This window comes from Lissotriton helveticus, chromosome 7 (assembly GCF_964261635.1).
Source record: "Lissotriton helveticus chromosome 7, aLisHel1.1, whole genome shotgun sequence".
NCBI lineage: Eukaryota > Metazoa > Chordata > Amphibia > Caudata > Salamandridae > Lissotriton > Lissotriton helveticus.
In genome coordinates, this window is record NC_136068.1 from 151,795,393 (window position 1) to 151,810,345 (window position 14,953).

The 14,953-nt window shown below is 48.0% G+C and overlaps 1 protein-coding gene across 2 annotated transcripts in view; it reads right to left on the minus strand.

The window, feature by feature from the left end:
• Positions 1–13,872, minus strand: part of EDN3 (endothelin 3) — a 430,092-nt gene extending 416,220 nt beyond the window's left edge. For both annotated transcript variants that reach the window (XM_078651828.1, XM_078651827.1), the window contains exons 1-2: positions 13,622–13,872; positions 7,334–7,604 (exon numbers count right to left, since the gene is read on the minus strand). In XM_078651828.1, the coding sequence (XP_078507954.1) occupies positions 7,334–7,604; positions 13,622–13,673 (323 nt within the window). In that variant the 5' untranslated portion in view covers positions 13,674–13,872. The remainder of the gene's footprint in view (positions 1–7,333; positions 7,605–13,621) is intronic.
• Between the last annotated feature and the right edge of the window lie 1,081 nt (positions 13,873–14,953).

A 14,953-nucleotide genomic window follows, 5' to 3' on the forward strand; every position in this document is an offset into this window, starting at 1 on the left:
ACAGTTCACTGTTCATGAGGAGGCGTTAGGTTGGTCGGCCAGGGTAGCGTTCAATGTAGGTGCCGCCATGAGTGGGGAAGAGATCGGGCCAAATCCCGACATCGTTCCGTCGCTGTCGCGGTCCTTCTCTGGGGTGAACAGGTGTGGGTGACTCTCTGGGTCGATGCCTGGGGCGACGTGTGAAGCTCGACCACCGCTCGTAGGACATCTCGTCGCTCTTGCATGATTTGCGCAAGGTCGGGCGACCCCGTGGGGGAGGACGCCTGGCTCCTGGGGCGGCCAGACTGGGTACGGTTCGTGCCCCGCCGTCGAGATCGTCTGAGGTCGTTGTTGCGGGTCCTCTGGGGTCCGGGCTTAGGGATCAGCGGGCAGTGAAGGTCAGCCCAATCCTGTGCTTCCGTCGCCGTGGTGAAGAAGAGGGCTTTCCCATTGTACAGTACTTTGAGGCGGGCTGGGAACAGCAAGGAGTACTGTAGGTCGTTAGCGCGGAGGCGTCTCTTGACTTCCAGAAAGGTGGATCGCCGCTGTTGGACCTCCCGGGCGTAGTCCGGAAACACCATAACATGTTGATCCTCCACCTGCAGGGGGCCCACTGTCCGGGCCGCTCGGAGCACCGCGTCTCGGTCTCGAAAATGTAGGAATTTAGCTAGCATGGGTCGTGGAGGGAGGCCAGGTTTGGGTGCCCGGGCCGGGACTCTGTGGGCCCGTTCGATGGAGAAGTACGGTGATCTCTCACTCTCCGGAGTGAACGATCTGGTCCAGGATTCCATATAGGTCAGAGGATCCGAATTTTCAATCCCCTCCGGCAGGCCCAGGACGCGGATGTTACATCTTCTCGAGCGTCCTTCCAAGTCCACTGTGCGCTCTTCTAAGGCCTCCACACGACGAAGTACCTCTCTCATGTCTTCCTCCTGCATCTTCACCACGGGTCGTAACTCGGTCACGGTTCGTTCGCCCTCCTTTACCCTGTCCGCCAGTTTACGGTGTTCGTCTCGGATCAAGCTAATGTCCGTCGTCAGGGCACCTAACCTCTCCTCCATTGACAGGCGAGACATTTCAATCGCCGCCAACACCTGGTCCAATTTCGCCGACAGTGCAGGGTCTGTTTGTGGTGTATTGGCTTGCGTCCACGTCCTGGTGTGTGGCATCTTTTCAACGGCCGTTTCAGGGACAGCCGTCACCTGCGGGGCCCTTGGCTTCCCCATAGGTGCTGTCGGATGGGCCACCGGGTCACAGCCACAGGTAACGTCTCGAGGTCCTCCACTCCTCTCGGTGGCAGATCGGAGGGTGATCAGGCTCTCAGTGTGTGATCAGGGTCGGTACCTCGGAGCCCCGGCGTAGTGGCCGTCACTTAGTGCGCTCGGGCACTGGAGCGAGAGAGGGGGTGGTGAGGGAGAAGGCCGGTATGTGGGCCACCTGGCCGCCGTGCACTCTGGGTACAGCAGGCCGACGTAGCTGGGCCACGGGCAAGTTCAATGGCAGCCGGTCACTCCTGTCTCCCCAGGCTCCGGGACGGCCCCCCCTCGCCTCAGGGAGCGCCTTCCGGTTCAGGGCGTCAGAGGCGGTCCGAGGCCATCGGAGCCGGTGGTTCCGGTGTCAAAAAGACCCCGTGGGTCCCCCCCGGCGTGTGGTGCAGTGTCCGTGGCGGCCGGGGGGGCCAGAGGTCAGGTGGTGGGAGTTCAGAGGGGCTCCGGTGCAACGGGCGGCCGCCGGTGGAGTCTCGAGTCTGGGAGGGGCCACCCCTGCTCCCGTGGTGAGGCTCGCGCTGCTCCTGGAGTCTAGGACGCTGTGGGCGCCATCTTAGGGTCAGGCACTTAGATCCGGCGATCGGTGCGGGGTAGTGGAGGCGCTCTGGATCCTCTGGTCAGCCAGCGGCGTGTGCCTCGTCGCCTCACGGAGCCCCCGAGGCTGTAGGGGGGGGGGGGGCCACAGGCGCCGAGAACTCCGAGGGAGGGGGGGAGGGACGGGCACTCACCGCCCTCGCTCGTGCGTTGTTGGTCACTGGATGGCACACCACCACGTCCACAACGCGTCCGTCGTCCCTCCGCGCCTGGCGGGTCGGCCGATGCCGGGGGGATGATCAGGCTCTCGGTGAGGCCACAATGCCGATGTAGTGGAGCCCCGGTCCGGCGGCCGCCATCTTGCGCGCCGGGACCTCGGATCGCGGGAAGGCGCCGTCCGGCGCGTACTCCGGGGGGGCCGGTCTCGTTGTTGCTCCGGGGCCCCTCGTAGGCGTCCGTCAGCTCTGTCTCTTGGGGCCTCTGATCACTGGGTCAGCTCCCGGCGGCGTGAGTGCCCGCCGGACAGGGTCGCGCCCGCCATCTTGGACCGAGGCGCTCGGCTCCAGATTTGTGAAAATCGGTCCGTGTTGTTCGTCCGCCGTCGCCGGAGGTCGTCCAAGCGGCGCCCCAGCGCACGGGGGGTCCCAGGTGCCTTATCAGTGGGCTGAGGCTCCCGGCGATCTCGGGTACTGGGCTGGATGCTAGCCCGATCGCGGAGCCTCAGCAGGACACAGCCGCCATCGTGGCTTGCTAAGCCACGCCCCCCATTCTAGTTCCTTTCTTATTCCCATCCCCAAAAACTCCTAGCACCACTTTATTTGCATATTTGACTCCAGATCCATCTCAAGGCCTCCTTCATTTCAGTGCCAGCTACCCGATCACCGAAAACAACCTCATCCAGATCAAAGGAACCATCATCCCATCCAGGCCTCACAACAGCTGTGTGCTGTTTTGCTTGTTTCTAACTCATCGTCCCCTTGCTCAGCCTGATGGCTACTGTACTCTTACAACTGCGAGGCTTCACAGTCACTGTGTCTAGATACTATTTACTCATTCTCCTTTTTAGATGCAGTGGATGCACTACTGGGCCAGAAGAAAACTAAAAGGCCAATGAAAACTAACATCTTTATTTTTATGCCTGATGCGGCTTTACATTACTGGCCTGATTGAGACCGCCAGTCAAAATAATGTGGCAAATTAATCATGAGAAATGTACAGCTCTAGAACACGCAATACTTCAATATTTACAAATACTATATTGTCAGTACAGTAGTGGAAAATGAGAACTTTTCGCAGTGCTTATCTTTCTCCTTTTTTGTTTTCAACCCACTGGCCTATTCTCTTGTTTCTATAGCAAGCCAACACGTGTTTCATCACATAAGGGAGTGCCTCACGACTTCTTCAAGGCTGCATGCTTGAGAGTCTATGAACCCGAAGCAACCTGTACATGGGTTCTAATTCCAACCCGGCCATCTCATATAGTGCTTCACATAAAGATATCCAAATTAACTGGGAGTTTTTCAGTTTATCCAATGATTGGGGATTGTTGGACCGTCAATATTACGTGGTCCTTGTAACCTCAATTGGCCATATGAATACACAAGAGAGTATAGCCAGTGAGTACGATGAAGATCTCAGCTGTATAAATCCGCAATAGGGCCTTCTTGAGTCCAAAGTCCCTGGGCGTTAATATGCTAACTTCCTTGTAATCTGAAATAAGAAGTATATTCATACACAAGTGTAAAGTACGCAAGTATGCTGAAGATATGATGAGAAATGCCACAAAATTTAGGAAGTCTTGAATCAATGACCTACAGTTTGATGAATTACTGTTGTCCATCTTGATTGCTATGAGAACCCAGAATTATTAGAAGACCACTATATGTCCTGATGAAGGCCCCAGAAAGGAATTAGAAGTGAACCCAAATGTTGACTCTCTTTGTACTATCTTGTTTTAGATTGTCTTTATCTTTTTTGTGTCTTCATTTCTAATTTAGCATGAAAAATATTTACGTGACGTTGTGTAATGTTGTGAACTCGTGTATTGTAATTCATGTTTTATATGATTGTATGTGTCTCCCTCATTGCCACGAAAACCAATTGTGAATAGATATATATAAAGATGTAATTACATGTATTTCTTAACACCCTAATGAGCCCCATCTTTTTGGGGGGATTGATTTCTTTTTAGCATATGTAATTTGATTACTGTAATTGAGAATTATTGTGGAAAGCAGACCCTTCTGAAATAGCACTTCTGAATGCAGGGGTAAAGAACAGCACTTCTGATGAAGGGAGAAATAACTAAAATCACGCCAAAAGTGTTAACGAACAGGGAAATGAAAATGCAGAATACAGTAGTTATTTTACTGCTCCTTATTCCTATATGACATAACCAGATTTTTGAGAGACGCATAGCTCCAGGGCAGGTGCTTCTACCCTGCCCTCCTAACGATTGAAACAAGTTCTTACAGAGTGAATTTCTCTAACTGTATCAGGAATGTGCTACAGAGGCACATCTTCTGTGGACATCAGATACTCAATGTTAATGCTTCTTATCCCTTTTAGAATCATTAAAATGGTGGTTGGGCGGGTGGTAAAACCCAGTCAGTTGCACCCTCTTAAGGGTATTTCCATAATTTAGCAAATTATTCGAAATTCATAACTGCAAAGCTTTTATTCAAACTTCAAAAAGGCTTTAAGCTGGAAATTCTGTGTGTTTAAGTATTTTGAAGTGTGCCATTATCCATCCGAGTGAAACCCCGCAATTGGGAGGTAGAAACTGAATAAAATGTCTGAACGCGTGACTCAACACTACACAAGCTTCAGAGACCAACTAAAGGCATGATCATTCCAAATAGATTTCCAGCAGTTTGTCTGGTTGTTCAAACACCATGACCAGATCTTATTCGAGTGCGATGTGTTGTATGTTGCAAAACCAAGACTCATAACGATGCCGAATACATCACTGGTCATCTTTTAAAATGCAAATGATTTTAACACACTCCTAAGTTATGAAACTGGTACAGCATATAATGGAATACACCCGATCGTCTCACAAAATAATAGATCTAGATGGTAATAAGGTTTAGGACAGTTTGAGACAAAAAAAATGTGTAAAATAGCAGTAAAACACAACAGACAGTTCCAATAAAATGACCCAAACCAAAAAGAGAATATTGTCTGAAAATGTGCTTTACATTGACAAACCTAAAGCATACATTATGGGCAATGACTAGAGAACACTTACGGACATGGGAATTTTTATCCTTTGGGGCCGAGGGTGCAGCAGCTTTTACACAAATCGTTTTGGATCCTGCACAATAAGTCAGTAAATGCTAATTAAGCAAACACATTGTTTTACTGCCCTGGTGTGATGTTACTTCAGTGTCTAAAGTTACTTTCAATGAAACTCTAAGAACATACAACCCTGAGAGACCTTACCACGACAGAGAACCCCAAGACTACCCAATCAAGACGATTCTGAGTTCTTCGACCACATTATATTTGATATCAATCTTGGGTGAAAAGTATCCCCACCTCCATTCAAGAGACAATAAGCACTCTGCCTCAACCCTGGTAAGTCCATGTGGCTACCACCAGCAAGCTCTCAGTGTGTTGCCTGATAGGAAACGAGATGAATATGATCTGGTAGTTAGCTGTTGGACGAGCCCTGAAGGTTGCATCATTCAGCATCTCCCTTCCCTTCATTCAAGATATACCTTAACTCCTTCCCACCAGGGCAGCATGTACAGCCATTCAGCGCTGGAGGTGGCCCTAAGAAATCATTATACAAGTAGACAGGTGGAAGGAGATTTAATGTTCTGACCTTCTTTACAGAGGCCAAGGTTGGAAATCCTACACCAAGTGACGTTCTGCAACTTCGCTTTATTATTATACTAGTTGATGTTCAACCCCGAGAGAGAGAGATATGGCTTAAGCCATGGTGGAAGGCAATGAGACACAGACCATTGGCATTCAGGGGGTTGCACTAAAATGGTTCACAGGCTTTCTAACAGACAGAACCCAGACAGTCACATTGGGCACCTTCAGATCTAAAACCACAAAAGTTACCAAGGGAGTACCGCAGGGCTCCTGTTTGAACTCTACTCTCTTTAACATTTATGTTACTCCCTTGGCTAAACTAATAAGGAACCTAGGGTTCAGTCCCACCTCCTCCGCGGACGACACCCAGCTCCTCCTCACCTTTGATAAATACAGCCCTGATATGATATACAACTCATCTTTTCAGAGGGTATGAAGAACATTGTCGCCTGGATGAGGACCAACTTCCTTCAACTGAACCCCGAGAAACTGGAGATCATGTTGTTTAGAGAAGCAGCCATAAGCTGGTCTCCCAAGTGCTGGCCGGAGGGACTGGGTGCGGCCCCCGCTCCAAAAGAAGTGGTTAAGAATTTAGGAATCAGGATTGACCAGAATCTTGCACTCAAAGCTCATGCTGCCACTACCGCTGGTACCTGCTTTCACACACTCAGCCTACTCAGAAGAGTATTTCCTTTGTTACCTTCCTCTACACGAAAAACACTGATGCAAGCACTAGTTTTAAGCCGTCTGGACTACTGTAATGCACTCCTTAAACAAGTTACAAGTAGTCCAGAATACGGCAGCCCAACTAGTAGCAAATGCCACCCCCAGAACGGCTTGATTCCATTTCTTAACAAACTCCACTGGCTCCCTGTAAGAAAGCTGGTGAAATTCAAGATTGTCTGCATTGTTTTCAAAACCCTCAATCGTCTGGGGCCTTCCTACCTGTCTGACATACTGACCAAGTACATTCCCTCTCGCCTCTCCGATCTGGATCCAAGCTTCTCCTTTGCACTCCAAGAATTAAAAAGGCCCGCAAGGGTGGCAAAGCATTCACTCACCTTGCCTCGACCTTCTGGAACGAACTCACCCGCCAGCTTCACGACTGCCAGAGCCTTCCTCAATTCAGGTAGCTTTTAAAAACCTATCTTTTCTGAGGTCCTCTGGCTTGGCTGTAGCATACCGTCCTAAGTGCGGAGATACCCCTTACGGGCTGATTTGGGCGCTATAGAAATTAATAAATATCAAATACCACAGCTTTGTGGTTGGGATAAGAGGGAGAATCTATTAAACTACCAGAGCCTAGCTACATTGAGCAATGTTCTACCAGATGAAGAAAACACAAAAGACGAGTCGGCCTCCACGACTCTTACCTCGTGGAGACAGTCTGGAAGAGGATCTGCCTGAAAATCGGCAGACACATTCTCAAAGAAACTAGCTAGGCAGTTAGGTTCAGGACCACGACTTAACAACTGCTGAGATTAAGGATGCTCAGCTCTGCCTTCTACTCAAAGCCATGGTATTCTAACTTGCATACTCACAATAGAGAGCAATAATCAAATGGCACGTAAACAATCCTGCTTGCAGCGCATGTTGTACAAACTCCCACAATAAATAATTACATCCCATGATCATACAGCCCCATGTAGGAGTGACGGAAGGAGGAGCTACTCCTCCTCCATCCCAGCGGGTGATAGTTCATACAGACAAGGGGTGCTCAGACTCACTCTGGGGTGTTGATCCAGATGATGTCCAGGTGACAGTAATACACGCATTCCTTGTCCTTGTAGGTGTAACAAGTGCAGCGCTTGTCTCTTCTCTTGGGGGGCGCAGTCTCTGCAGGACCGAGGGGCACCCCCTCCTGCTGTGTGTCCTGGAACCCTTGGGAGGCAGGGGCTGGCACCAGCGCCTCCCCGTGTGCCTCCCTCTCTTCCCTGCGCTGAGGGCTCAGTCTAGTCCCCCCTGGCCCTTGAGGTATAGACACTGCTCCTGAGAAGCCTGCAAGGGACACAGAAGACATATGTTACACACATGGCACATACATCTTAAACAACTAAACACACTCATTACACTTATTTAAAATGCATTGTACATACACACAATATATAAACTGAACAAACAGCAGACACAAGCACATTGAACACGTACAGTACTTGCACATGTACACACAGACATTAACTCAACCTACATACATATAGCAGACAAAACCTACATACAACAAACATGCGCTAAACACACATTCTGCAAACATGCACCACACACACACTATGCATATAGATATCAAACTACCACCAAGCCTATGAAACATACTTAAATATGGACAAGTTACAAACACTAATTATGCATACATGAAACACACATTTTAGTTACACCGTAAACACGCATTGAACGCACACTAAATATACACACATTGAACACAGTACACATCAAAAACATCCACACAATGTGAAAGCTCGTTGCACTTATACACTCACTAAACTTAAGCAGATTAAACAAGCACCTCACACATACACATACTAAACACATAGTCAATAGACACCTTACACAAAAACTCAGGCTATATGAAATACACATTTATCATACATAATATATTAAAACTCATCACACACTTAACATACACACATTAAACGCGCACCTCTGAACATAGACACATTATATATTAAACTTTAAACACACACACTTACCACACACTAAGCTAGTATTAAAAAATACTCCCAGAGGAGGTGGCATTGTGTGAAAAAATTATGAATGAGATTCTGCCCAAGTAATCACAAATGGCTGAGATTAATTCAAACATTCCACCCATCACTTTTTTTTTAGTTCAGTGCAAGGGGTATGCCCAGATGTGGGTCTTGTGCTCACTGTGCTACTAGAACCAAGCTGCACAGGACTGACGAGCCCCAGCTAGGGCGACCCGGTCTTGGGTTTCTTGTGTTGTGGTGCAGCAAGGACTTGACTTGGTAGTTAAGGCTGAACTTTTCCTATTGGCGCAGGACCAAGGCTGATTTGTATACGGCTAAGTCTATTCTGAGGTGGCATGGTAGGCAAAAAAATATAACGATGGACTGGTATGCATCCCTGAGTAATTACCTTTGGCTGACAAAGCATTACATCCATTACTTTTGTGTTAAATACTTAGCACTCAAACACAGCCGACACGCACAAGCCCACACACAAGTGCACACTCTAAACTTACCAAAGGCATGCACAATTCATTTATGCAAGAAAATATTCAAAGATCTTGAACAAACGCTGCCTACTTATTTCTTTAATCCACATGTTGCCTTAAGAGACGTAATGAGAAGAGGAAGGTGTAGTAGTTACACAAGCTGTGACCAGGGCCGGCTTTAGCACTGGTGGCGCCCGGTGAGACAATCATTTTTGCCACCCACCCCATTACCTCCTCCTTGGGTTTCCTGACTACCAACGAACAAAATTGCCCCTCATCTCTCCATAGCCCCTCTCCCACATAGATTTCATTTGTTTTAGAGCACTGTTAAAGGCTGCCTTTACTAATAAGGATGTATATATATATGTACACACAAATACACCCTTTTTAAGCAACATTAGGAATAGATAATGAAAGACTTGGGGTGGACATTACGTCCTAACCTATGTGATGCAGCTTGCATGCAGGCAGCTCTTTGATGACACTTCTTAACAGTCACTGTTCTATACTAGGGTTGTAATTATAAACTGCCGTATCAAAGGCAGCTGTGTGGCAAAAGCAGTAATCCACGCAGCTATCCACATAAAATACAGATCTGTGATCTGCACGGTACGTTCTCAGCACCAGGCTCATTAACCCTCTGTGCTACTTTATGGGGAGTCAAAACTGCCACTATACCTAGCTCCGAACTCTCTCTCTAGCAGGAACATGAATTGCAAGAGTTATCTTGACATTTTATTGCTGCCTGAAAGCTGGATGGCAAGGAACTCTGCAGCAAGTGTTTTTAAATTGTTAGTTATTGCTAAACACAGCTCCCCCACCTGAGGTCAGCGCCCCCCTGTCCCAGGTCAGCGCCCAGTGCAGCTGCATCAGTCCCACCACCCTAAAACCGGTGCTGGCCGTGAAACACTCTTAAACTAATCAGAATACAGTTCATGCAACTTCTGAAGAACATCCGCCCGTTAAAGCGTAAACAGCACATTCCGAAGCTGCAGGTGACCATCGGAACCTGAAATACATGTTGCACCCAGCCTGGGCTGTCAAGCACCAGGCATTACAAACGCGTACATCCCTTCAATCAGATTCCTCAACCTTCTAAAGCACACCAACAACTATAGAAACGTCATCTGTACTACAAGATCAGGCGTTTCAGATATTACAGTACATCGAAGCTTTAAAGGCGCAGATCCCTGACATACGGAACATGTGCACTGCACATAGATCACAGCATATGAAGCACAAACGCACATCTAAATACAAATAAAATGCAATAAAGGCATGTCTAAGCCTGAACGTCACACCATGTTTTTCTCTCACACAAACACCATATACAGAGTTACGAGGGTTTCTGACATGCATGTGCATTATCCCACGTGCATATCCAACCACATTTTGCACAGAACACGTGTCTTCACTTTTGAAAGGCTCAGTGCATGATTGTCATGCTCTTGCCACTTGGATCGAAGACTTTGCTTCAGGCACGCCCTCTCCGCTACATTTTGCCACTAAACTGGTCTGAAATCACAAAGCACGTGAACCAGGAATTGGCTCCTGGTCTTAATTTGGTTTTACAGTGCACTTCAGTGACCGGCGCAGTGTTGGCAGGCAGTGAATGTGCGAATGAAACACTTAAGGACAGATGTACTAAGATTGGGCGTCGGGATTGCGTCACTCTCGTGGCATAGCCCCCCCCCCCCCATGCAAAATTATTTTTGTCATTTACTAAGCCATGCAAACCCACTTTGTGTGGTGTAGTAAATATATAGGGCCAGATTTTCAAAGCAGTCATGGAATGCAGGGCAGCAGCCAAAAATGCTGCGCTGCGTGACAGGGAGGAAACAGGAGAACGCTATATCTACAGAGATATGGCTCTCTCCTCCCCTCTCCCTAGCGCCAGCGCTGAATTAAGAATGCGAACGCCAGGCACACAGGGTGTGTACATGAGTCTACCATGGGTTTTTACTGGAAGGGTAGTCTTCCAGTACTAAATACTATGCGTAGACACACTTTAAAACTTTTCGTACTTTGTATGTGTGCTGCACAGTGTAGCACGCATGCAAAGTCGGAAAAGAAAGGAGAAATAAAAGCATTTCTCCTTTTAACACCTCCTTTCAAATGGCATAAACTTTTGGCACTAAACCATGTCTACTATTGTTTGTAGATAAAGTTTTGCATCAAAAGGCATGGGTGATTGCATGGAAACGTCCATGTACTACTAACCATGCAATGCCCCTTTGGTGCTTTACACTCCTTTGCGTTACTTTTAACGTACTTTCCAGGCAAAACAAGTTTTGCACTGGACAGTAAATTAGGAAAAAAACATTTTGTGCTGGTTAGCGTCTCTTTTGTGATGCTAACCCAGGGCAAAATATTTGTAAATCTACCCTAAAGTAACGCAAGGCAGCACATTGTGCTGCCCTGCTTTAACTGTGCGTTGGGAAGGCGTTCCATGGGTGGAATGTTAGCATTCCCATGCATCCATACATGGATTTTGGCGCATTACCAAATTTACAAAGACTTGTAAACCTGGGAATGCGACAAGATAAAATACGCCTTCCCCCAGTGCGGCGTAACAAGGAGAAATATATTAATTTCCCCTCATTATTTCCTCTTTCCACGTGCTCTACATTTTGTAGCACAGACAGAAAGAGGAAACGCTGTTAAAGATTGTTTTTGTGCAGAAAAGTGTCCCTTACTGCACAAACACAATCGTGCCTGTAACAGAGACACCGTTGCACCATGTGGTGCCTGTGTCTGCGCTAGGCAGCACACAGTGCACCAGCGCTAGGAGGCGGCAGAAATGCCCTGGTTAGGGAAGAGGTGTGGCGCCGCGGCCAGGGCGACTGACGCTGGAATCTGGGGATCACAGTTCGATCCCCGGCTCCGGCGGCAGGTTAGCCCAGCACCATGTGACTCTGGGCAATAGCTCGCTTAATCTTCCCGACGGCCCCCAGCGCCTAGAGACCCTTACGGGTGATTGTGCGCTTTACAAATGTGGACTTTACTTTACTGGTAATCTTCATTACTCTGAGTTTTGGTCTTCCTTCATGAAGCCCCGAGATCCCCCCCCCCCCCCCATCAGCTCTGGGTATAGCAGTTTATGATTTCCAGCTTCATGCTTGTCCTTTAGCATTTATATAGGAAGAGGGATGAGGAGGTAATGCCGCACATCTTAGCCGATATGGCGCATTTCTGCTGCCTCCCTTTCACGCAACGCAGCACGGCAACTTTGCTTGCTGTCCTGAGCTGCGTAAAAAAGGAGTGAATCTGCCCCTGGTTTCTCTCGGCACACGCGAGACGCTCTCTTTCAGGCACATCAAATGTAAAGCCAGCTGTCCATAGCCCCGTGGGAGGGATAGGCGTCGCACGCGGGACTTCTTTTCATTCAACTATTGCACGTCCAGTGCTTTTCGGCGCAGAACGCTGACCATGCCTGGATCACCTGTCCTCAATCAAAGGGAAACTTCAAGCCACTGCCTACGGGGGGCCTGTAGGGCCATTTTGATCCAATTTGGACAGAGAATCACAGATTATATTCATCACGGTTAGGCTCACACATAATATGAAACCTAAGATGAAGCATGCTATCTGCCGAATAAAAGCGTCTAGGCACCTCGTAAGAGGAGTAAGCGCTCTATAAACCAAGTTAAAACCTCAAAGCATCCAGGCTCGCTGGTTTGGCACTTACTGTGCACACATTTCGGGCACAGCAAGTGATTCTGACTTCGCTTCACGTATGGAACAGCCTGGTCAAGGAAGCCTCCTTGTTTCCTAACCTCATGTTTAATGCCAAGATTGCAAACATGGAACCGAAAATGAAATGGCAAATCGACATGTGTGTATTATCTTAAACATGTGGAAGTCATGTCACTCTATTTAATCAATATAAACACACATATGATTCTATGTAATGGAGATTTGCTATAAACACACATGCAATATATATATATATATATATATATATATATATATATATATATACACACACACACACACACACACGTATATAAATATCAAATCTTCTCGTATTGTGCAATATCGAACTTTAACACACATACAGCCGGTGCACATTGTTGCAGATCTGGGCTTTGCTCATTGAGCATTCAATGCAGAGGCTCGCAACACTAGTCTCACCCCGTTCACACTTTGTTTTTACACAATTACTATGAACTATGTTGAAGCGTGGAAAAATGAGTAAGGCTGTGAGAAGCATTAGCAGTGGCCCCAGAGTGAGTAAACTCGAGAATCTATGGGTGAGTAAACTCAAGAATCTATCGGGGTGCAATCTTTTTACATAATGAATGCAATAGATGCACATTACACAATATGCATCTTTGTGGCAACGTGCAATATTTGTGTGTGACCAACTCGGTTGAAAGCGACGGTGCAACTGTCTATTTTCTTGCACTAATATTCTATTAGTGCTGCTCAAAACCGTGAACATCTGCACAATATGATTTGGGCGTCCGTGCAAAGCAGGAGACTGCCGAGACTATCCCCCCCCCCCAAAAAAAATATATATATATATATTGAGAGGTTGAACACGTGTGTGGGGAAAAAAGAATATTATATGTGTGCAAAATAAGGCGCGCGCGCTACGAGTTGGGTGCGTTCCATGATTTTCCCGGCCGCCCACCCACACCCTGGACAGTAGAGGGCGCCCTCCTCCCCGCGTGCCCGGGGGTTTCGCCGCACCCCGGTCAGACTCCACCTTTGCCGCCTGTGGCCGGTGCATGGAAGGGTCCCGAGCGTCAGGGGGCGCAGGCAGGAGCGCGGCAGCCAAACCCTGCACCCTGGAGAAACTCCTCATGCGTCCTGTTCTGCGCGCCAGTGCCCCCATCCTCACCTGCGTTGGAAGTGATTGTAAGTCCCAGGAGTAACAATAAACGCAGCTCCATGAACACAAAAGGGATAAAATGCCGGGAAATCCAAATGCAAAATCCAAGGAGAAACAATCCTGTGCTCGACCCCTCCACTCTGAGAGGTAACTGCGGTCTATTCAGCGTTGGAGCGGAAAGATCCGCCAGTCCTTCCCCGGGCGCTGCTGCCGCTTGCCGTGGAGGTCCTGCGAGGGAGACAACTTATGAGGCAAGAGTAAGGAGCCATCCCCACTTCTAGAGGCGCCCTGCGAGGGAGAGCCTATTAGTGTTGGAGCACAAAGGTGCGCCCCCTGCAGGGGAAAGACGCGCCGCGCAACGCTGCACTCCGCCGAGGTGGGGGCGGTGGCTTTTACTTACATAAACCCTATTTTCCCACTCTTTTTTTTCTATCAGAGGGCAGACGCGATGATGTTTGAACTTTTCCGGATCAAAAACAAATCAGTCACCCAAGAGATTCATATGTGCTGCACGAATGTACATTAATTTGGGCCACACGCAACCTGCGTCTTCAGTGGCAGTAAATCGCTTGTCTTTAACTATGAACACGAAAATTAAAATTTTGCATCACATTAAAAGAACGGAAATGCAATTGATAACACGCCAAAGTCCCGAGTACATATACATCATATCCATGGTGAGTTGGAAAAGTCCCCTACATGGTGACGGGCATGCACCTCTGACCTGGGTGCCTCAGCTGCAATGATATCTGGTTCCTTAGTACCGATTTTTGGTCATGGGAGCACGTGGATCATGCGTCTAGAGGGACGAGGTAAGAGTGCAGCGCTGGAGCACTCACTGAATAAACGAGAGACACACACACTGGATAACTGCGTATCGCGCCTGGCCCTTGGGTTGTGGGGTGTGATACATTGTATCCAGGGCACAAGTCCTAAAAAAAGAAGTGGGGGACTAACCTAGTTAATCAGTATGCAAGTAGCAACGCATGGCATTGCAGCGCATGGCATCGCAGCGTGTGACATCACGGCGTGTGACATCACAGCATGTGACATCACAGGAACTGGCATCACAAGAAGTGACATCAGATCTTAAACCCTCACATACATGTTTAGCAGGTGTATCATGAGTACATATGAGCACATTTCGAGTATACTTGCAAACCGTCCTGATTTAGGCAGAAGATTCACACTTTTGTATGCTACATATAAAACAATGTTACCTTTTATCAGCGTTAAACTTTCTATAGCCATGGTGCTTTAACCCCTTCGCTGCTGGCCCGTTTCTGCCGCTGTGCGCTAAACAAACGAACAGGGCGGGGCCGTGACGAACCCCAGCCGTCA